The sequence below is a fragment of the Eleginops maclovinus genome, chromosome 7 (assembly GCF_036324505.1).
Source record: "Eleginops maclovinus isolate JMC-PN-2008 ecotype Puerto Natales chromosome 7, JC_Emac_rtc_rv5, whole genome shotgun sequence".
Lineage (NCBI taxonomy): Eukaryota > Metazoa > Chordata > Actinopteri > Perciformes > Eleginopidae > Eleginops > Eleginops maclovinus.
Window position 1 is genome coordinate 9252024 of NC_086355.1, and position 22332 is coordinate 9274355.

General features: G+C 41.3%; 1 protein-coding gene across 1 annotated transcript in view; it reads left to right on the top strand.

Annotated features, from left to right (window-relative positions):
* myo3b (myosin IIIB) overlaps positions 1-22332 on the top strand; it is a 52369-nt gene that overhangs the window by 27859 nt on the left and 2178 nt on the right. The window contains exons 25-36 of the mRNA XM_063887938.1: positions 137-157; positions 1298-1375; positions 1948-2153; positions 4341-4452; positions 4590-4752; positions 5158-5238; positions 6654-6750; positions 8116-8170; positions 9068-9191; positions 17766-17866; positions 18244-18290; positions 18656-18810. Coding sequence (XP_063744008.1) covers positions 137-157; positions 1298-1375; positions 1948-2153; positions 4341-4452; positions 4590-4752; positions 5158-5238; positions 6654-6750; positions 8116-8170; positions 9068-9191; positions 17766-17866; positions 18244-18290; positions 18656-18764 — 1194 coding nt within the window. The 3' untranslated portion in view covers positions 18765-18810. The remainder of the gene's footprint in view (positions 1-136; positions 158-1297; positions 1376-1947; positions 2154-4340; positions 4453-4589; positions 4753-5157; positions 5239-6653; positions 6751-8115; positions 8171-9067; positions 9192-17765; positions 17867-18243; positions 18291-18655; positions 18811-22332) is intronic.

Genomic DNA, 22332 nt, shown 5'->3' on the forward strand with positions numbered 1-22332 from the left:
TGGTCAAAAATAGAAGAAAATGTTTTCACATTATGATTGACTGCTGAAAACCCCTTAAAGGTGGATTTCAGCTTCTTGTCTATCTACTTCTCTTCCTTTATTTGCATGTTATTCGCCGACCTGTGCTGCCTCAAAGTCTCCCAAATACATGTTGAAGGTAAGACTTGTAAAATATAGTAAATGCGTGAAAACATGTTTCCAATCATAGATCAGTTCAACTCAGCAAATGTTTTTGGGAAATACACGAGCTATTGAAATCAACCATCGTCATTGTAATCCAAATTGAAACTTTATTTCTCACTAACTTTGAATTCTGTGCAGCTTCCCTCGTCTGACATCAATCACAGTCTGCTGTTTGGAAAATGTAAATCATGTCTTTTGAAGTATTTTTTTCACGCAGCAACAAATGTGTGTTATTAATGTAAACTGCTCTGTAGTGTATCTTCCTAGATGATAGAAATACTTATTGTTGCACAAACAGAGGCCAAAAAACTAGAGACAAAACTTTGTAGAACTTGCCTTAAGCACTACTCAGTTTTTCTTACAAAGAAAGGGCTTCTTCTGTATCACAGCCCGATGTGATTGATGTAATATGTATGCCGTCATGTTGTCAATTTGAATCGGGAAAAAGTTGACACAAATTGACAAGTTAGCAGTATGACCAGATTAAAGCGAGTGACGGTTGTTAGCGTAGTGGAAGTGAGGCCTAGCTAACCATTTGGTACTTCTGTGTGATCTCCTTTCAAAACACCAGTGTCAAAGCCTCCGATTCCTCTTCATGTAACTCGGAGGACGTTTGACGTACCTTTCTTTCTCTGCACTTCAGTGGAATAAAGAATTAAGATATGCACTTTGCTACGTAGACTTACCATAAAATATCTATTGCATCATTAATTTTGATGAAGCCATGAACTGCTAAGGCCATTAGAAAGCCTATATTGTGTCCTCGTTAATCCGTCGTCGTCGGGATGACTGTCTGCTCGGTGACGGCTGGTCTCATTACTCAGAATGCTCTGCAGGTTTCCCATGCCCCAAAGCAGTGCAGACTTATTCTCTAGATTGTTAGCTTTAAGTGTTTATGGGGCTATGTTATACAGACGGCACAGTTAGTACAGCTGTGTATTCCCAACTGGCCCATTTAGAGGAAGGAGACCTGCTGTAAAATACCTTTATCTCGTCTTCAGGTTGCAAACAAACTTAATCTTATTTGAGGCTGCTGCTTTCACAGGGATGCTCCTTGCCCTGAGTCTGGTCTGTTTGACAATGCATCGTGTTCATGGTGACTGTTTATGTACAGGTGGACACCATGGAGATGATGCGTCACCCTGAAGAAACCACCAACATGAGGAGACAGACTGTAGCCTCCTATTTCCGTGTATGTGCTTTTTTCTTTAATGCTTCCTCACCATCTGACAACAAGCAACAGTTTGAACACAGTATAAGTATTTTTTTGAAATCATAATTGTTGGCACAAACAAACGTTTTGATTCACGATTTTATCAGAAATATATTTTACTCTTAACTCTGCTAATAGCAACAAAGTAATAACATTGTTAGATTAAACTAGCCTAAATCCTTTCATGGAAAAGCTTGAATCAGATCAGGTGTCTCTGTTATAAGTTAGAATCTGCTAATCTTATTGCATGTCCCACTGGTGGAGATGTAAAACATGAAATGCCGCACATTTAAGTGTAAGAACAAATAAGTAGTTGTGATGGTTCACGCGGTTATAATACATTGAAGAAGTTATTGTATGAGAACAGAGTAAACCTGCCTAATTAATATGTCAATTACTATTCAGCTTATTCGATATAAAACAAAAAGTTAAAGTCAGATCTCCATAACTGAACGTACACCTCCGTTCTGTGATCATTTGAATACATATGATAACTTGTGTTTGGCCTTTGTCTCTGCCCGCTGCTTATCATCGTCTCATTGTGTCTGCAGTACTCCCTGATGGACCTGCTGTCTAAGATGGTGGTGGGTCAGCCACACTTTGTGCGCTGCATCAAACCCAACGATGACAGGCAGGCGCTGCGGTTCAACAAGGAGAGGGTGATGCTGCAGCTGCGCTACACGGGGATCCTGGAGACAGTGAACATCCGTCGCCAAGGATACTCCCACCGCATCCTGTTTGAAGAGTTTGTCAACAGGTAGGAGCTTTGCGAAGACAGGCAGCACCTACGCTCTGCAGCGTGTGTGCAGAGCCGGCACAACCCCAGAGATAGTGCAGAACAAGTGAGCTGTGCTCTGCATCACACAGAAACACAGGTTCTGTAATTAGATAGGGGTACAAGTTGAGCAGAGCAAGAGGCTGACTAATTGGCAGTCATTAGTGATAGTGCAAGACAAAATCCTACAGCTCTTTTAACGGGGTGGAAACTACTCTCCGGAAAATATGGTTAAAATTCAAACAGGGAGGAACTGTGATTATAAGGGGAGATGCATTTTAATGGATTTACTTTTACTATTCATAAAGAGTTTGTTCTTAAACTCAGTGACCTGGAAAAGCTCAAAAGTATTCTTTGTGTCCCATTGGTATCACGTTAAAACACAATTAAAAACAAGATTTCATCATTAGGGGGACTTTACGTAAGGGTGTTGTTTTTGTTTTTAAAAATGTGGGACAGGATATGATAAGTGTTAGTATGCACTCCCGTTCAAATGTCCAGCCCCGACATTTTGAAAGGAGCTATCCACACATCCCCCAACTCTGGTTATGAAAAAATACACATTAGACGAGTCTGTGGGAAAATGCAAGAGAACTTATGTTTGATCAACTCCCCTTTGAAAAATATTCTAGCCACCTCTTATGTGGAGACTTTACATGATATAAAATGTAATTAACTTGGGTTTGTGGCCTGTAGGGAAACACGTTGAGAAGCCTGGTTAGTCTCACTGCTTCAGGGAAGCTTTAGAAATTATGCTCAAGTTTAGTGACATAAAACTTTGAATGACCACATGTTTTTTCCTTTGCATGCCCTACTTTTGTTCACAATATTAAAGAAGTATTTGAGAGGTGGGAAACCGTAACGCAATGATCAATGATTTAACTTTTCTCCCCTGCAACACCTGTGTGTGAATGAGAGGGTGTATTACCTCTTCAGACTATATTTCAACCTTGCTACTGAATCCATATGATCCTACCTAAGCCAGGCAGAAGTCATACAGACAGACCTGAACGGCTAAACTGCACCTTTAGTGAAAACTGATTTAAATTTGTGCTCTCATATCAAAGGCTTGTCTGATGTTGCCAAGCAGTGCTTTGTATTTACCATCAAAGAAATAACAGGTATCAACAGGAATTAGAATGAAAGGCTGTAGACTGAGGCGGGGAGCGAAGTTCAAAGAAGTTTTTCTTCTTGTTGTTCTTCTTTTTTGACCAATGCCAGAACACAAGAGATGAACCAGTCGTTTTGGAGCCTTGATGTCCCTGAGCAAACAGTTAGAGCCCCTCCGTCCTATGCTGGTATTTTGTAAACTCCAACAGGAGGCATCAGGGGACGGATCCAGACGATGTGAGCGATAAACCTGCAGTGGAGCTGATGAACACCGATAGGCCGGCCTGATGGACATCATCTGCGGCCACTGAAATAAGAGACGAGGATTCGTTCAAAAGAGCTCCAACAAAGGGCCTCTGTTGAACAGTCATGTCTCAGTCAGGCTCACTTTTCTGCTTTGACTGAGCAGGCGATTTTTCAGCTATGATGAGACTTCTATTATAAACTTTATAAACTTAATTTAGTCGTTTTGTCGAAAGAAATGCTAATATTTCTCGTCCCTCTCCTTGACTAATGATGGAGTAAATAAAAGGTTGTCATTTACCGAAGAGGAGCTCCATGTTTGTCATGACTAAAATACTTGTTCTAACTAGGAGTAAGTGAATACCATTAATTCCCAAAATGTCAAAAAGTGTATTTTTCTGGCAACAAGCATAAATCCTTTAATTAGAAAGCAGAATCAGAACTCCTTAATTTGTCCCACAAAGGGGACATTTTTGTTTAGGCTCAAGTATATATAGAGACAAATAAAGTTGACATTATTATATAAAAAGGCATGCACATAGTATTTAAAATAAAAACGCACAATGTGATGGATTTACTTACTTACGGACCAATTCAAACCAAAAAGGATGCCATAAAATAAACAAATAAATAGCATAAACACTGAGTATTCCTTAAGCAGTGATCACATGTCCTTTTTCAATGATTATGATCTTTGTTGATTAAATTAGTCACGTTATAGTCTGATCACAACATACTGGTTACAGCTAAACTTTGCTCTGCTTTACTACATTGGATAAAATATGTCTTTGTTTTCTCCTCTGCTTTCTCTTATAGATATTACTACCTTGCATTTCGGGCTCACCAGATGCCTCAGACCAGCAAAGAAAACGTTGTTGCCATACTGAAGCGGGCCAAACTGGAAGCCTGGGTGCTGGGGAGGACAAAGGTAATACAGCAGGAAATTAAACGAGAAAGAAATGTGTTAGGATTTTACATTTGACCTATAATCAGTTCATAATTTACCAAAATCTAGATCTACTTCAGATACTGGGACATTCTAACGTGAGCTGAACATCCTGTCAGGTTTTCCTTCGGTACTACCACGTGGAGCAGCTGAACCTGCTGCTGAGGGAGTTGATCGCGTGGGTTGTTGTGATTCAAGCTTACACTAAAGGCTGGCTCGGTGCCCGACGTTACCAAAGAGGGAAGCAGAAGAGAAACCGTTGTGCCACCGTCATCCAGTCAGGTACAGTGGTATATTAATCAACCACTAAATAAAGGAAATAAGTTATTGAACTTCAGTTAAATAAAATGCTAATTAACATTCTGATGTATTCTTTTATCACTCGATGATGAAACAGGTGCAAATTCGATGTGAATTTTACCGTTTTTTTCCCGTAATGACCTCTAGCCTGTTATGTGCCGGCGAGACTTCATAAAAGAGATGAGTTTGATAACCACAGCTTGACCTACGAGTGTTAAGAGCAATGCTTCAGAGCAGACAATAAGACCTCAGAGAGTTCAAAGGGATCCATCCCTCTGCCACCTGGTTTAGCTGTGTTTTGAAGTAGGATCTTGTGTAGTATGTGCAATTTATTTTGTTTCACAGAGGCAGGTCAGCAATCTCACACACTGCCATTTTTTTTTAAAGCTTGGAGGGGCTGTGTTGCTCGGCGGGATGTCAAGAAAATAAAAAAGGAGCGGGATGAGGCAGCTACCTGCATTCAGTCAGGTAAAGACATTTTGTTTATTGTCTTCATATACTCAAGTGCAGACCTCTGGAATTTCTCATGAGTCCGGTAGAAAAAGACCCCACTTTTTCATACATTTTCAAAAGGAAACGGGATAAAGGGCTGAAAACCTTCCGTCTTTGTGAAACACCTTTTTGATCTCAATGAGTGGCCTACGAAACAGTAATAATTAATTAATAATGCATAAAGAAAAGCTTTTGAAAGTTTGGGCAGCATTTGGTCCCCATGTTTCAGAAGAACAGTGCATACTGAGATCCTTTTTTCCTTTCATCTCTTTCCCAGTAAAGGCAAGAGAGGGGCTTATCCCTTCTGTTTCCTCACGACTTCCTCTCTCAAATTCCTGGCCTATTACACAGCTCTCACATACCAGAAACAAGATGCCTTTTTATACTGTCAACCTTTTCATCTGAAATGTAAATTAATTCTTACTCAGTGTGCCTTGACGAAGATCAAAGTGGGCACATTAACCTTCCCGGGTGCCCCCCCCCCCCCCCCCCCCCCCTCCTTGGAGCCTCTCACTGGAGGACAAGGGAGGGTGCCAAAAGGGGCAGGAGAGAGGAGGGCAGGGGGAGGAGATTTGGCTTTGTTTCCCCCGGCTCTCCTAAGGGCTGCCCTCATCTGGCACATGGAGCACCTCAGTCGCCTGCACACCTTGTGTAAATGTCCTCCATTAAAACCCTTGTAAATAACGCTGCAGAATGGGTAAACATGGTTCTGGTGTGAGAGAAGCCTCTCTGTCGCCGCTGTCTTTCTTTCTGGAGAAGAAGTGTGTTTGTGTGTGGCCGCTGGGGTTCAGGGTGGGGGGGTGGGGGGGTGGGGGGGGACCTGAACCTGACATAAGTGGGGCCTCAGCCCCCCGGCGGAGCACTCCAGCACATTCACATTGTGTGTTCTCCACAGCTTATAGCCTTTGAGGTGGGCTGCATTTGCATTCTGAAAATAAACAGATGCCTTTCAAATGTATGAGCCTGGTGGCTCCTCAGATCTCAGCGGGGCCTGGGGGACATGCTCACCATTGATCAGATTAGACCATGCATAATAGAACCATGGCTCGACAATGTACTTGAGCTTTATTTTCCTGCACATATAATTTTACAAGAAAAACACAAAGCCCGTTGATGGAGTAAGTCAGCAGGCTCCGTTTACCATCAGTCTGAACCCAGTATGTCTCAATAACCACACAATGTATTCCCACTGCTATCCTTCACTCCTTATTTAGAGGATAAATGCATTTTCCAGGCTGTTTTATTGCTTGGATAAATTGTTGTGATTTGCATTCATTGCAACAATTACATTCAATATCTGCGTGAGTAGATGGTGTGCCTGCTGTTTCCATGCACAGGGAGTGAAATGACTTTCTGATCATGTGAGTGTCTGACACTCATATCCTGTGCAGCTTTCAGGGGCCATCGGGTGCGTCGGGACCTTGAACCCCGGGGGCACATAAGTCATCCAGAGGCTGGAGGAAAGACCACCAAGGAGGAGCACACAGAGTGAGCTTTGGCATCTCTTGTCATTTAGGGTCTGCTTCTGTTGGAAGTGTGTTTTTCTGCAGTTTTTATTCATGTTTTGACTTTACTGTTTTTTCTCAGAGTGCAGACAATAATTGGGTATGACCTTAAATTAAAGCACCATAAAAGACAGCTTATCGAGGTCTTACGTTCCTGTCACTCAGATTTGGCCCTGCTGTGTTATCTCCTCTTGCACCACAATGTAATGTTGTTTTAAGCAGAGGGCAAAGCTCCTCCCTAAGCACCACCTCTTGCAGTTTTATAAACGTAATAAATATCTTTCCACCAAGATAGCACACTTGTCTGACCACAAATGGGGCTGGGCGCTGCACTGGTCTCCAGATGTAAGAGCTGAGCACTTTGTGTTTATTCAACATATGGGCAGGCCAGTCATTAAGAAAGTATGTGCTAAGCAGGAGAGCAGCCACCGACTGAACAGCAGCACACGTGGTGTCAATGGCATTTTTTCAGCTCCATATTTAGCTCATTTCTGCACCATAACTCACAGTTATTGCAAATATCCTGATGTTTGAGATTACGTAATAAAAATCTATCAATTTGATGTTTTTTATGTGTGTGTAAGGACTCCGTAAAACAAGAATATTACGCTAATATAAAAACACATGTGTGGAGTAGCATTGCTCATTGAAACTAAGTTTAAGAAATCTCAGGTGACTTTTGGTCAACGCCGTGCATCTCTCCCGAGACCCAAACTCCAAAATACTAGATTTACACTTCTGAAAATGTTATGCTTGTTGTATACTCAAACCGAGCGGAGCCCCATCTGGGATTTTTCTCTCCGTGTTTACAATCATATTCCTTGGTGAGAAAAACTTCAAACCTCCACTTAACAATTCTGTTTAATCAGTGTTGGAATCTCTCCATATAGATTTATTTTGACATGATCTGGCCCATTTTCCTCCTGTAAGATCTATGTTCTCACCTACATGCTGTTCTTTTCCCTTTTGATATCCCTCCTCCCTGCCATGCATGAATTCTGTGTTTGCATCCAAATAACAGAGCCTCCAGTTGCATCACCGAGTCCAAACTGGATGGGATTTTGTTTTTCTAGGCTCCAAGCATGACTGCGACTGGCATGCGGCATTGTGTTTGCAGATGTTGTCTCATTTGGTGTTTGTTTTTTTAAATAATGCCACAATGAGTGATCACACTGAGAGACATGTCCCTGTGTCGCTCTCTGCAAATTGCATAATCATAAACCAGAGCTGTTTTTGCAATCAAACAAGAAGGCAAATACAATTCATCCTTATTGTGTTAAAAACAGAAATGTACAATGTGTGTTCTATGATCGCTTATTTCAGTAATAAATGCCCATTATTTTCACAGGTCTAACATCCTAAAGAGCAAAGAGGCACACGCAGATAACATACATAGAGGAGATGTAAGTAACAGCATATCAACCAGCATTTGCTGACGCCTGACTTTAGCCGTGTATAATAAACGCCGCTCCTTTACAAAGCAGCTTTAACCCAGATTATTCTTTGGGATTTTTTTGAGTCCTTGAGACAAAAGAGTTCTCTTGCTCCATCCTTCATCTCAGCGGAGAAGACAGGGTGGTACGGGAACGAGAGAATCAAAAGGCTGGAAATTCACGGCTGAGAATAAATGCTCGCTCTTCCCTGAGGTGATTTGTCTTTGCGCTCCTCTTTCTACAGATGTTAGACCCCTTTTTTAGTAAAGACCTGAGGTTCTTTGGTAGCACTTTGATATCCTGCTCGGATTCAATATGTGAAATAGAAGAGCCACTCCGTGACTTGGAGCACATCACAGTCTTTGAAGTCTGATCCAATTTTTGCTGCTCACCATTTGATGTTGAAAGGATGAAATGAGGAAAATGTACAGTTTTTGCCAGTAACTCTGCTGAGCATATGTAAGATTAAAAAAGCAAAATCCTTTGGAGGATGTACTTAGAAATGTTAAGCAGATTAATACTTTCCTATAGCTCTTTTATTCAAAGATAAAATTAAATATGAGAGGAAGTCTGTATGAGCTGTTTTTTACCCTCACAATTAAGTCAGTGTGGTGCTGTTTGCTAGGAGGTAGGGCTAGTAAAGGGGGATATGCAATTGCATTAGCATTTGATTAACATTGCAAAGCACATTAATGGGTTTGAGTTATATGAGTGCCAAATTGTAAATAAATGAATACAGTGTCTACATAACTAAATTGAAAAAGCAACATAAAAACACATTACGGAGCTTGCTTTAACTTGTGTCTATTTATCCGTCACTGTCTTTGACGTTGCTCTTCTGGTTGTGTTTACGCCTCCTCTCTCAAGGTTGGCCTCGACAGCCTCGACAGACAAGTGAAAGACATCAAGAGAGACAAAGGAAGAGCCGAAGACAGTGTAACGAAGCCTTGCAGGGAGACAGCTAGACTGCGAGACACGCAGTGTAAACAAGGTAAGCCTGAGCAGAGAGCTGGCGGGTGCAGGTAATTACACAAAGAGACAGCAGAAATCCCGCCTTAATGGATAAAGTGCCATTTTTAATACGGGGTCCCTTTCAACCTTTCATCCCAGCCAATCCTCTGCTGCCATTCTTTGTTGACAGCAGAAAGAGAGCGGCATTATAGGTGATCATTTCTGCGGTATTTTAATAACCCGGGTCAGCTCATCATAAACGTCTCATGGCAAGTGGGGGGGCTTTGGAAGTGGCATGAGCACTTCAAAGCTCTCATTCTCCCGCACGGCGAGCCCTCCACTAAGGATCTCATCAATGACTCTAATAGACCTGCACAGTAACGGTGACAAGAAAATACACAAACCCTGATTTGTTGAACATATGTTTGGTTTGCTTTCTGCCCCGGGCGATGAATTACATTAATTCCTGCTGCCTGGAAGGCTGAGTGGGTGGCTGTGCAGGGGGCCTCCGATTACGGCCGTCACCCAGCCCACCACTGGGGTAGCCTGGTTAATGGGGGCCCGGCCCTTCATTAATGTTATTAGAGGGGTATGAGGTAAGAGACGGAGGTGAAATAGCATTTAGCGGCACGGCTGAGAGATTACGGGGATTAGACATGATAATGTAACACAGACAGGGCTCTCTAGCAGGCCCGGGATTAGTGTCAGCACGCCACAGCAGGTCTGGGTTAGATAGCGGCTAATTCGGTAATGCTGCATACAGGTGACCCCCCGCTCCCAGGCATCACTGCTGCTGAAGGGAGGCAGTGTTTGATGAATTTATAATGTCAGGGCGATTATGGAGGGAAACGTTGCAGTAAATGCCAGTTTGAGGGCATTTTGCTCAAAGTAGGTTTTGTCCTATGTCACCGGAGCTTCAACAACAGCTGAATTACTTCCTTGTTTTCATCAGTTCTTTGTAGTTCGACACCCAGCTACCTTAGGCTAGGATGTAGGGTGTTTCATTTGATGTGTTAAAGTCACATTCTCTCGCACTTAGGATCCCTCTCATCCTAAACTAAACTTTAATATTCAATATTTAGATGATTTCCTTGATGTTAACCATTAAACGTAGAGCTTTTGAGCTATTCAATGTATCATAGTGCCCTCCTTTGTACTGTATCACATGATATACGTCGTAAAGGAAGTTCACCCTTAGAGAATTTCAACCTGTCTCCAAGAGAAATTCACAAGACTTGATTTTACAAAAAATACTTGAAACAAATTCATATACATTTGAAAAATGTTCAGAAAGCACTAGCTAGAAAAACCCTTTCCCTTGTTTGAAGAATGTAAGATTTTTAAGGACAAAGTTGTTCTTTTTCAGTTCCCATTGGGGGGTCCTGAAGTCCAGGTAGGGAACCACTTATTTAATGCAGCCTTAAACTTTTCTAGTTTAGTCTCATTGGCATCATTTATTGCAGTAAGTCAAACACTCCCAGACTTCTTTTGATATTTGGTAGGGTCTCTGTACTGAGTAAATTAGCCTTGAGCACATGAATAACATTTCATATCTGACAGTTCAGTTATATTCTATTTAAATGTCCTGACAAAAAGAAAATCCTCTTCCTCTTCCGCCAAGAGCTTATTTTGTGTGGAGCGCACACAGATTTTCAGGTATTCATCGTTGCCCCCTTTTCCTGCCTCGTTTGTGTTGCAAGTTCTGCTTGTGGCTCCACTTCTTTCAGGAAACCCCATTTGAATATGATGAGGGAGTCCACGGTGGCTGAGGCACCCAGGGCACACTTTGATCCCTGCAGATCTGAGGACCTTTTTTTTTTCATCCTGAGGTTGAGCGAGTCATGAGAGCCGTGCCCTGCCAGATGTTTGGAGACCAGGCTCCTTCCTGTGTCTCATCCTGCTGTCGCCTCTGGTGATCACATTGGTTCTCTCGGGCTGGAGCTCGACCTGGAGTGTTTCAGGACACCAGTGGAGAAAAACAGAAAATTAGCCATGGAAATCGAATTACCCCACCCCTCCAGACACACGCACACTCGCACACACTCTGCTCCCATTAAAGCCAAAACAGCGGGGCGTGACCTGGAAGCTTTCAATGTGTTTGACGGACGTTGGGTCTTTTCTGAGTGATGGAACAAAGCCGAGTGTTGTGCTCAGCCCAGTTGTTCCTTTCTTGTGTGAAACAAAGCAGATTAGAGAGTCAGATGACTTTTATATATTCCGTTTCGCTTCATATTTGACATTAGGCATAGGCGAATATTATTACTATTTAGCAAAACACCCGCAGTGTTGCATTTTATAGTGGAAAGAGAGCATTAAAGCTTTTTTGTACTCCAGGCGCTCTCAGATGTCTGCAGCACCAATTTTTGATTTTCTGTGTTTTGTCAGAGAAAGTAACACATACACAGTGAAGTCATGTAAGCTGCACACTAGAGACGGTGTCACCTCTCGTCACCTGTCTCCCGAAACCTGAATATTAATACAACATGTTTGGAAATGAGTCACAGAGGCGTGTGCTGAAAGAAAGCCTTTTGCTAGCAAGCAGCAGATATGATCAGAGCGCTGCTTATGCTCCTCAGCGTGGTAAACAGGATGGTGCTGAGGATCAGTCAGAGCTGACTTTATGGTTTATGAAAGCTGAGCTACTTATGTTAACAGGCTTTTTGAAGATTATAGTTGTGGTAAACATACATGTCAAGAGAGAGACAGTGACAAAGTGGAGCAACAACACAGAGACCAATTACCTCTGCGCCTTGGAAGATGGTTAACCTCAGCGTTAGGATGAAAAATTAAAAAGGGTGCGGAAAATTATTGAACTTTGTGTTGAGTTATTGGATATAGTTATGTTTCCTCAGTGCATAACATGGTACAGTCAATAAGAGTTGATTTTGTTCGTAGCCTTGAGCTCTCTCTGGGCTTTAAAGCTGCTGCTGAACGAGCTCATTGGGAATACGGATGCTGTTTTACCCACACTGAGGTCAAACCCACACTCACCATTACATCTCACTTTCCTCTCCTCCCGCTCCCTCCCCTCAGTCTTGCCAAATGTCCTCCCACAAGGTTTGCAGCCACCAGGTGCTGCCCCCACAACCCACCAACACCTTCAAAGCATCAACAGCAGCATCACTATATCAACATGCATCTGCGAGACAAATGATCCACCCTCTCCATGTTCTCTAGACAAATACGCTCCCACCCTCTCGCTGTCTCCCATGCCTTTTGATTGATCTGTCTGTCTCCACGTATCGCCGCGTCTCAACCAGATGCCTTCAGTTTTAGGCAAATTACAGGCTCGACGTAGCGGCAGCAGAGATTTGGAGGGGATAGGAAAGACTCAACTTAACGGAAGGAGTTGCCTCTGTCTGACGCTACCTACGTAATCCTCTTAATGTCAGTGGGAGTAGTTAACAGGATGTACTTCCAAACTACTCATCATCACAATTCCAACAGAATAATCTCCTCAGACATAAAATCGAGGTGGAAAATGATACTCCAAGTTCTCTGTAATTTCGCACTTGACTCATTTGATGTAGTTTAACAAAGTTTTTCCAAACTGAAGACCTTATTAGTTGTTATTGTGGATTAAAAAAAATACAGCGTTTATCTGATAAATTAAAAGTGATCACACCGATTATGAGAGAAAAAGCTTAATGCCACCAATTTGCATATTTTATCTATTTTTGCCAAACCTGGTTTCCTTGTTATTCATATCTCCCTCCTCACTTCCTACCTTTTACGCATCCTGCTAGGTCTAAGTTATAAATTACACCTTTTAGGTCTGTGACAAATGATTGACTTCCACAAACTTCAGAGACTTTTCCTCCAAGCAAACATTTCTTTGGGAGTCAAAGTTCCAAATTTGCTGTCAGGGGAAATGATTGATTTCAGTGTGAAAAATTGGTTGTAAGTAACAACATCCTCTGCTTGCATTAGTGAAAACAGATGCAGGCTGTTTTTGTAGCATTATCTGCAGGACCTGAGCAGTTTGTCTTGTAATTTAAAGCACATGAGTTGCTATTTAAGTATGATTTTCAAAAATCCATAAAAAGAGCGATACTAAATCTCAAGAGCAGTAAAGAGTTCTGGAAATCCTCTTCAACTTCAGATATCTGCTGGCAACTGATGAATAATATCCGTGTGTATGTTTGCATACTTGTGTCTGAGTGTGTGTGTGTGTGTGTGTGTGTGTGTGTGTGTGTGTCTGTGTGTGTGTGTGTGTGTGTGTGTGTCTGTGTGTGTGTGTGTGTGTGTGTGTGTGTGTGTGTGTGTGTGTGTGTGTGTGTGTGTGTGTGTGTGTGTGTGTGTCTGTGTGTGTGTCAGTTGTGAGGTAAAAAGAGAGGTCTGGGTTGCACATTTTCCTTAAAATCCATGTCTTTTGGTGCCTCTGTTCCCTCCATCTGAGTAAACAAAGCCCTAATGGTTTTCTGTGGTCCGGGAGAAGTCAGGTGATTCAAGCACGTGATTTGTGAAGTAAATCGATACATCTCTAATTTATTCCACTAAAAATCCCTTTCAGCAGCTCTTTTATGTTGTTTTTGAAGGAGCATTCTGGATTTCAAAGTGGTATTTAGAGACGTAACTCGAGTCATCTGCTGCTCTTTGAAAATGAAAGAAACACCTATCTCAAAAAGAATTGCAGTCCTTTTTATCTCACGAAGCAAACATGTACAATATGTAAGTTTCTCACAGAGAAGAGCAAACTCCGCTTGGCTTTCTTTTGAAACGGAGAAATCAATATTGTATGAACCGCGCTGCCTCTGTATTCCCAGCCGACCATTATTCCTCCCCTCCCCAAACAGCAGACATTACCCACGATCATTTAGCAAACCCCCAGTGTGAGCCGCTGACTGACCTCTTCCCAGCTCTGCCTCCTCATGTCCAAGCCGCGCACTCCTGCCAGAGGCCAGTTTGGCAGCCTCCTAGCCTGTAATATATCTGCAGGAGCAGCATTCCTCTGGGGCTGGCCTGGATCAAATGGCAGTGATTTCCCAAACAGAGGCACAGAGATGGGAGTTTTGACCCATCCTCTGATCTGCTACACGCTCTAATCGCTGCAGGTCATAATGGATAAATGGTGATGCTCAACCCCCGTGTTTCGTGTTTCAGGCTTCATATCAGCAGCAGGACACCCAGCAGCTGAGCCATTTTAGGATAACATCCAATTCTAATTTTCTGAACTTATATTACCGCAAGGATTGAAATGCATTTTTAACTTACTCCCTTTTGTACCATTAAACAAATTGAATGACCAACTATAATTACATATGAACGCGTCTAAAGTGTCAAAAACAAAGAAGAAAATGCAGTTATATGGTGTTAAACTAGATGCTTATGTCAGCATGCTCACGCTGACAATGATAATATCATTGCTATATGGTAACCATCTTAACCATGTTAGCATGCTAACCGCTGCTGCTAGCTTTTCAGCTAATGGGAATTATTATTAGCTTTAGGTATTGGGTCATAAAACAAAGAGAACACAGAGTTCATCTGTAAATATCAATAACTTATTGCTTTCAAGACTCAGATAGACACAAGATTGCAGCCCTTGAGGTTAAAAATGTAACTTTACACTTTAAGTTTTTATATATAAGGACTGAATCATTCGGATACAACAGAAATTCAACTCAAATACTGTAACGCTTGCTGTGATTACATTCAAGAGTTAGAGCCTGACATTTAAATGTATGTAGTTGCTATTTTTAAAATAAACTAATCATGTGTTTGCTTAAAACATGGACTCCGCAGTCTATTTAACAATGAGAGGAATTTTGAAACTTCATTCAAGGACGTTGTGATTCATTAATTGTGATTGAATGCTTTGATGCAATTTCAGGGGAATAAAACATTTGCTTATCAAATCCATTCTTCATCATTAGCACAACAATGTCCTAAATACATATTGTTTAACTCAAATGTAAGGTGCAAATATTTTATTTCAGCTGGTTTATTTGTTTTCATCACAACATAGATGCAGCTCTTGAGGTCTCAGAAAGCAACTTTGTACAGCTGCATTTGATTTAATATTTCAATTGAAAGGGCTTTTGGTACAGCTGTAAACCTGTTTTTCTTCCACAGCTATTTTCCTCAGCACATTAAATATATCCAAATATCCTCTAATGCTCAGGGGGGGGAGGGGGGACAGAGATTCACACTGTGGTCGGTTAACACCTCAGAGGCACCGATAGATAAGATTCACAGTAAAAGTTGGCTAATATCTCAGAACTGAGAGGAACTTTCTGGGCATTTACAAAGTGTGACTTGAGTAAACCTGTGCTGGTTTGAATAACATCAAGAAAGCCGAGGAAATATGGAGGGGTGCAGGGGGGGGCTTGCTCTTTGATGTATAGGATTGAGATGTGATGAGGTCTGTTCAAAGTGAGTACAAAGTAGTGTTAAGATGGAAAAAGCAAATGCAGCTTTAGTCAAGGTAGAGAAGCCGAGGTAGCAAGAGATGATGAAGAAATGTCCTGTCTCACCCGAAACGCAGGCGAAGAAGATGAAACGTTATCTGACATTAAATATAGATGCTTCCTTGTAAAGGTGTCTCGGCTGTAAAACACACTTCTGTAACCTATGAATTTTGAAACCCTGGGTGTGCTGAATCGAAGAATGTAACAAGCCTTCATAGTTGTTGTGTTTAAATAATCGGGTTATTAAGTAGCTCGTTATCTTTTGTAAGTCGTCAGTAACATTTCTCTGTCTGTGGTGCGATGAATAATTAATTATTCAGTACACTGTTTTGAACAATCAAGGAAAACAACGCTACGCTGCCAAAGATAGGGTTATCTTCTGGAAGTGAAGCGGCAGAAGAGACAACATTCAATGGGTGGGAAACAAATGACTTCTTACTATGTTTAACAGATTAGCCACAGCTCACATTAGTGTCATTGATTACAGTAGGAAGTAGGAGGGTGAGCATCTTCCAGACTCCTGTAGATCTGCTGAGTCAGTGTAGGGTTTTTTAAGGTCCATGTGAATTCTGGATTGGTGGAAATGGAGTGTTTATAAGCCAGCTAATAGTTTACTTAAAATAGACAACTCACCCACATAACCACATATCAAATTCTGTAATCTGTAATGGTATTGGGGAGACAGGAAGAAAGTGTTATGCAGATACTTTCCTCTACTTTCTGCTATGCTAGAACAAAACGCTATTATTTTATGTGAATTTAGCCTCAAAGTTAGAGTGAAGAGCCTCTTTTACATCCATGTTCCTTCCCTTTATCTCGCTAACCTCTGTTCGGCTAGCTCAATTCTCGTGGTTTGTGATGCTAGCTCCTTCGTTGTTTCTGTTGCTTTTGGTTAATGCACCTTTTTAAAGTCTACGAGTTCTTCCTGCATCTCTTTTTTAAATGTCTTCTTTATATGAGGTCAACTCTGAGTCCTACATTTCCTTGACATTATCTTTCAAACGTGCGCGCAACACATCCATTGCTTCAGTCTCCATGAGCTCGTCATCCACACCACTCTCCATGTCAGTCATGTCTCCTCTGTCTGTCATTTCAGGTTGTATTGTCGAGTTTCCTAAAAATGTGTCTTCTTGATCTTCCTCCCCTTTCCATTTCTGCTTAATTTGTGTTTATTTATTGTTATTGCTAGATTTTGTTTTTTTGTTATCGTGTTGATTCGGGAGATAGTCCTTATACTGCCATCTCGGGGTCCGTCCCCACCGAAGAGTTTGACATTTTGGGAAATATGCATATTCACTTTCTTAGATTAGAAAAGGGTTGTCCAAACTTTTTTCACAGAGGGCCACATACAGAAAAATATACGGAGAGCTGGGCCACTTATAGAGGTGAATATTGCCTCATAAGTTATAAGTTAGCAAAACAAATCAAATGTAGGTGAATAATGCACGATACTTGAAAATGCTTTAAGAAAAAAACAGCCTACATCCCATCTCTCTTTAGCTGTTCATTTATTTTGTTGGCAGCTCATTCCTTAAAACAGAAGCCTCAGATTGCTTATAATAAGAGTTAATATGAAGGTTCAATTTCAAGCTTGTTATAGAAATAAGTTATTGGGTTTTTTACATCAACTAAGATTTGTTAGAAAATGTTTTACATTCTAAATGACTGAATTTATTTGAAAATGTGGCTCATTAACATATATTTTAACATAGATATTTGATAAGTACAATATAAGAGTAGCAAAAGTTTAATTTGTGGGCCATATTGAGCCTCACTATAAACACATTCAATAATTACTTTGTTTTTGTTGGGTTTTCATTAACAGTATTTGAAAAATCTGAAAACTAATACCGGTACACATTCTCACATCTGCCTCCTTCTGCACTTTAGCCATTACACAAATTAACCTTTTTTCTGGTGTGCACCTGTGAGGAGAGATAGAATTAGATATGGACGTGCGTGTGGATTTATGTAATGATAATCTCTTATTGAGTCAGCTCATCGATGAAATTACATAATCTTAAACCTTAACCAATGTAAATTTAAAATATTCCTCTGCCACTTTGTCACACGAGGGAGCAGATTTAAAAAGTGGAGGGCAGGATCTGTTTACTGCTGCTGTCATCACCATCAGTATCATCATGTCGGTGCTTGTTGTTGTTTTGCTTGGTTGGATCCCTGCCCTCATTTTTCCTCTGTTGCAGGTCCAGTGATGAAGCTGCAGCAGAGAACTCCTCGCCGGCGGGGCCAGCAGCCCAAGCTGCTCAACAGCCCTGAAGACAGCCTGTACTACAACCAGCTAAATGTGAGTTCAAAGTGCCGATAAAGGCCTTTGTCTGACTTTGGTTCCACATGATAATACAATTAAACCTACCTGTGCCAGACCCTGGAGCCCCACCCCCACGCTTCTCTGCCTCTTGTCTTGAACATGTGCTTATGCTCTTTATCTGTTGCTTTCATGTCAGGATGTCTGCCTTCACGGTGAATAATTGATGTGGTTTATCAAAGCTGAGCAAGATGCATGCTTCATCAGACTCACTTGAGCCCTTTGATCAGAAAAAATTATGCTGTGACTTCTGATATTATCAGCATCTGCTTGCATTCAACACAAAATCACTTTGAATTAAAAATTAATGACTCTCTGCTCATCTTTTGACTGTGTGCTCTTGGCCCTTTCCTCAGAGAACTCTGGATTACCAGGGGAGCAAGAGGAAGCCGAGAAAACTTGGGTAAATAACTGCTTTCCTACTTACAGCAACTCTAAACAGAGCAGGCCCTTTGTGGAATAGGAGAATCCAGAAATGGAGTTGTTTTCTTATAATGTAAATGGAGAGCCGAAAATAACAGGCTTTTTTTGAGCAGTTGCTCTGCGTCATTAGAGAGGGGGTTACACATTAAGGCTTTGTCAGCATGCTAATTTTAATTGTTGAAGGTCTGACTTGTATTTGTACAATAAATGACATCCTGGTTCATCTCAGTAAAAAAAATACATGCCTCATCACTGATTCTGCAAATGTGGTTTTTATTCCAAATGTCTAGATTTTAACATCAAGTCTGTACCTCTCACCACTCCCTCGCCTTCTTTCCATCACAGTCAAATCAAAGTGCTGGATGGAGAAGATGAGTACTACAAATTACTGTCAACTGTGGAGTCAATCCCCGAGGAAGAGTACGCGACCGCCCCCCCCTCCCACTCTTTTTAGTGGGCCCCTCGTCAGTCAGAGCTGAGCCTTACAACCATTTCAACCGGTAAGACTGACGCACCAGACATGTAGACAGACACTCCAAAGAACACGCACAGTGTTAGAAGTGCTGTGGCATGTGGAGCAAGTAGCTGCAGAGTAAGAGACCTGTACCAGCGATGCCCTCAGCTGCTAATCTAAAGGGGTTGGAAAGTGTTTACAGGAACTTCTTATGCCAAATTCTGCTGGTTTAATAGCCCTAATGCTCAAATATAGAATCATGGGTTTTACATTTTGCCAGAAGGGGCTTCAAACGTCTACTATCACACTTGTTTTTTGTCCTGTGCTTGACTTGCTGGTATTTTGCCTCTCAGTATTCCAAACATGTCTAATATTATAATGGTGTTGTTTGGGGGGCTTTAGAACCTGCAGTCAAGAAGAAATAATCATTCAGCTTACAAACTGCTGTTATACTGTACAGATGTTCTGAGTTAATGACAATACATGTAGCACAAAAAATGCAGCATCATGTGGGGCACTGGGGAGGGGAGGTTTTATTAATGGGAGACATTTTTGCAAAGTCACAACAAACAAATAAATGCTGAGCACCCATTTGCAGTTGTAATGTCAGATGGTTAAGCTCTACGCCAAGGGCTGAAAGAAACGATTACTCTTATTGTCCATGTTTCTACTAATTATTGATTGATTGATTCTTCAGTCTATACAACAACGACAAATGCCTGAGACAAAAGAAGTGCCTTCAAATAGTTTATTTTAGAAGTTTGTACCTTCAAATGAAAAGCATTTGACTCATCTAGATTTGTTTTAGCCCTGCTCCACCTTGACTCTAAGGAGCCCCTCATCTTGCAGGCACGGTGTTCCTTTTTTAAACCCTGTGGTGTTAACCTGACTCGGTAAAATCTACCTATTTTTGAGCATTATGTCGATTGTCTAAGACGGATCCGGAGACAAATCCTCCTGAAACCTCAAACTCTCCCTGCGAGTTCTCCCAGAGCGAGCCGCTGTAGTTAGAGGGGCTTTGTGCTGTCTGAGAGCTGGAATCACCGCGTACAGCCTCACACACCCAGAGTTAGACCTCACTTTGAATTTCACCCTAAATACAGGAATCTTCTTTTAAGATGTGAAGTGTCGGAAATACAGGGCTGGCGAGTTGATTTGTGGAGGGGGGTTTTTTTCTTTTCAATTTGCATATCATTTACTGCATCTCCCTTTGTTGACACCCGAGGGCCCGAGAGGAGATTTTGATCTTAATAGGAAGAGTATGGTGGTATGACTGAGGTTCTCATCCTCCTTACACTCAGTGGGGAAAACATTAGAGCTCTGCCTAGATAAAGAGACAGAGATAGCGGTTTCTCTTAGGCTCAGGTTCACCGAATCCTGTTGGGTGTAAAGAGACCCAAGATGTTAGAATGTCACTTTTTAAGAACCGTGGGGGTCAGACTCCAGTTGAGATTGACTCATCACATACACATCATTTTTTAAATTGTTATTTCTTCTTTTTTAAGGCATTTCTTTACATTACTTTTTGAGATAACATATGACCTCATCATTTTCCTACGATACGATATGTAGACTGTACGGTAAATTGGAAATGTCATAAATGTTACACATCTCCTGGAAGTAATCCACTATATGCAGTGGTGCAAGAAGTGTTTATATACTTTACTTAAAAAGTAGACATTCAAGCGTTTAAAATACTCTATAACAAGTCCAAGTACAAGTCATGCATCCATGTTACAAGAGTACTTGCAGAAAAATGTAAAGATTTCTATGCATATGTGATTGTTAACCTTTATACTGTAGTTAAACTAAACCCATGCGTTGTATTTTATTAGCTCATCTTAGGCTGTGTACTTTTTCTGCAAGGAAGTTGAGTAAGAGTAGACATACCCTCTAAATGATTGTGAAGCAGCAGTATTAATTAGAATAAAATACTCAACTAAAGGACCTAAAAATAGTTTTTGAGCACAGTGTTGGATTGTACTTGCTTACATGCCACTACTGCGTCCTCAAGACTATGAAAAGGAACATACAATAGCAGCCATAATATCTAGTAGGTATTTAATTCAAATTATGTGTGGATATGTACGTATTTCTCCAAAAGATTAAGTAGAATTCAGCTGTTTTTAATGGTCAAATTAGCTTACATAATAAAGCTGCATCAAAAGTAAAATAATGAATTGATCCTGATATAAAACACCAGATGATAAAGTTCTACCCCAGTCGGCAGTGTTATAATGTGGTGTCACAGTCTGTTCAGAAGCATTACACCTCCGGTCCTAGCCACAGATCCTGCAATAATTAAAATCCTCGTTGTGCATTACTCCCTTGCTGGGATAGTTGGTTCCTCTGAAGAGCAGTCGGAAATAGGTCACCCCAGCACCCTGTAGTGCATCTTAAAAGTACACTGAATCAATTAAGTGTGATCATGCTCCCTTGATTATTTTGGCCCTGTTTTACCACGGAGAGGAATTTCAAATAGGCTCGCTAGTTGGAATAATAAGGTTGGACTGTGGTGACGAATGGCTTCAGAGTGTGTGTTTCTTCCCCTGTTTTTCTCTGCCAAATTAGCTCCTTGGCTGATTGCCTGCTTTAGCATATGAGAGGAGGTGAGCGGAGGTGTGTACGTAATTATCTTGGTTAACTGATTATGCGCTGCAAAAGGCAAATGTTATGAAACACTGTCGTCACCCTCATGAAAGACGCTCTGACCTAATGAACTGAAGCTTCTGTGTGTGCTGGCTAACGGGTCCGCAGGACGCTGAGGGACAGACGCAGTGTCAGGTCGGTGTTGGAGGCCTGACACCTGTGTTTTCTTTAATACGTCTGCGTGAATCCAGCTCCCCCTTGTTTTTCCTCATTAAATCTATCAACATCTGGTGTGCGAGAGAGAGCTCCTTTAATGTGGCTAACGTTACTGCTGCTGTTATTCTTGCCATTTTAGCTATTTGCTTCATGCGCCGCACTTTCATTAAAGCTACATGCAAGGCAGCCCCAAAACACTGTTATCCAAAGTTTTAAAACCACCTTTATTAAATTTGCTCGAGCCGCAGTCTTAACAAATGATGAAAAGCTTTTATTTTCTAAAGAAGCATACTTACCTTTTCACCTAATAGTGATGTCTCACTTCAAAGAGAGAACGCGATTAGGCCAACATTGTTCTGTTTCTGTATCTTCTGAGTTCAAAGGGAGAGTTTAAATACCGGTATTTTGTGCAGCTTTTTTAATACTGTTTTAATGCAGTTTACGTGCTTTTGATATCCAGATGCGTCATATTTTCAGTTAAGTAAAACATATATCACACTACATTATGATGCATAGTACCGCTCTTTAAAGAACGAATGCCAAGTCCTGTTTTTAATAGTTTTTGTTCCCACCAACTTCAAGGACCGGGGACGCACAGACTCTTAGAATAGCTAGAAACTTTGCATTGTGATGCTTTTCGGTGGCTAATGATTGGTGCCAAAGAAAGCGACATACATGAGCGGCAACCAGATGTCAGATGTGTGTTGAGGGCTCTGACCAAAACAACATTCCCTAAAGACGGCATTAATAGAAAAACTGGTTT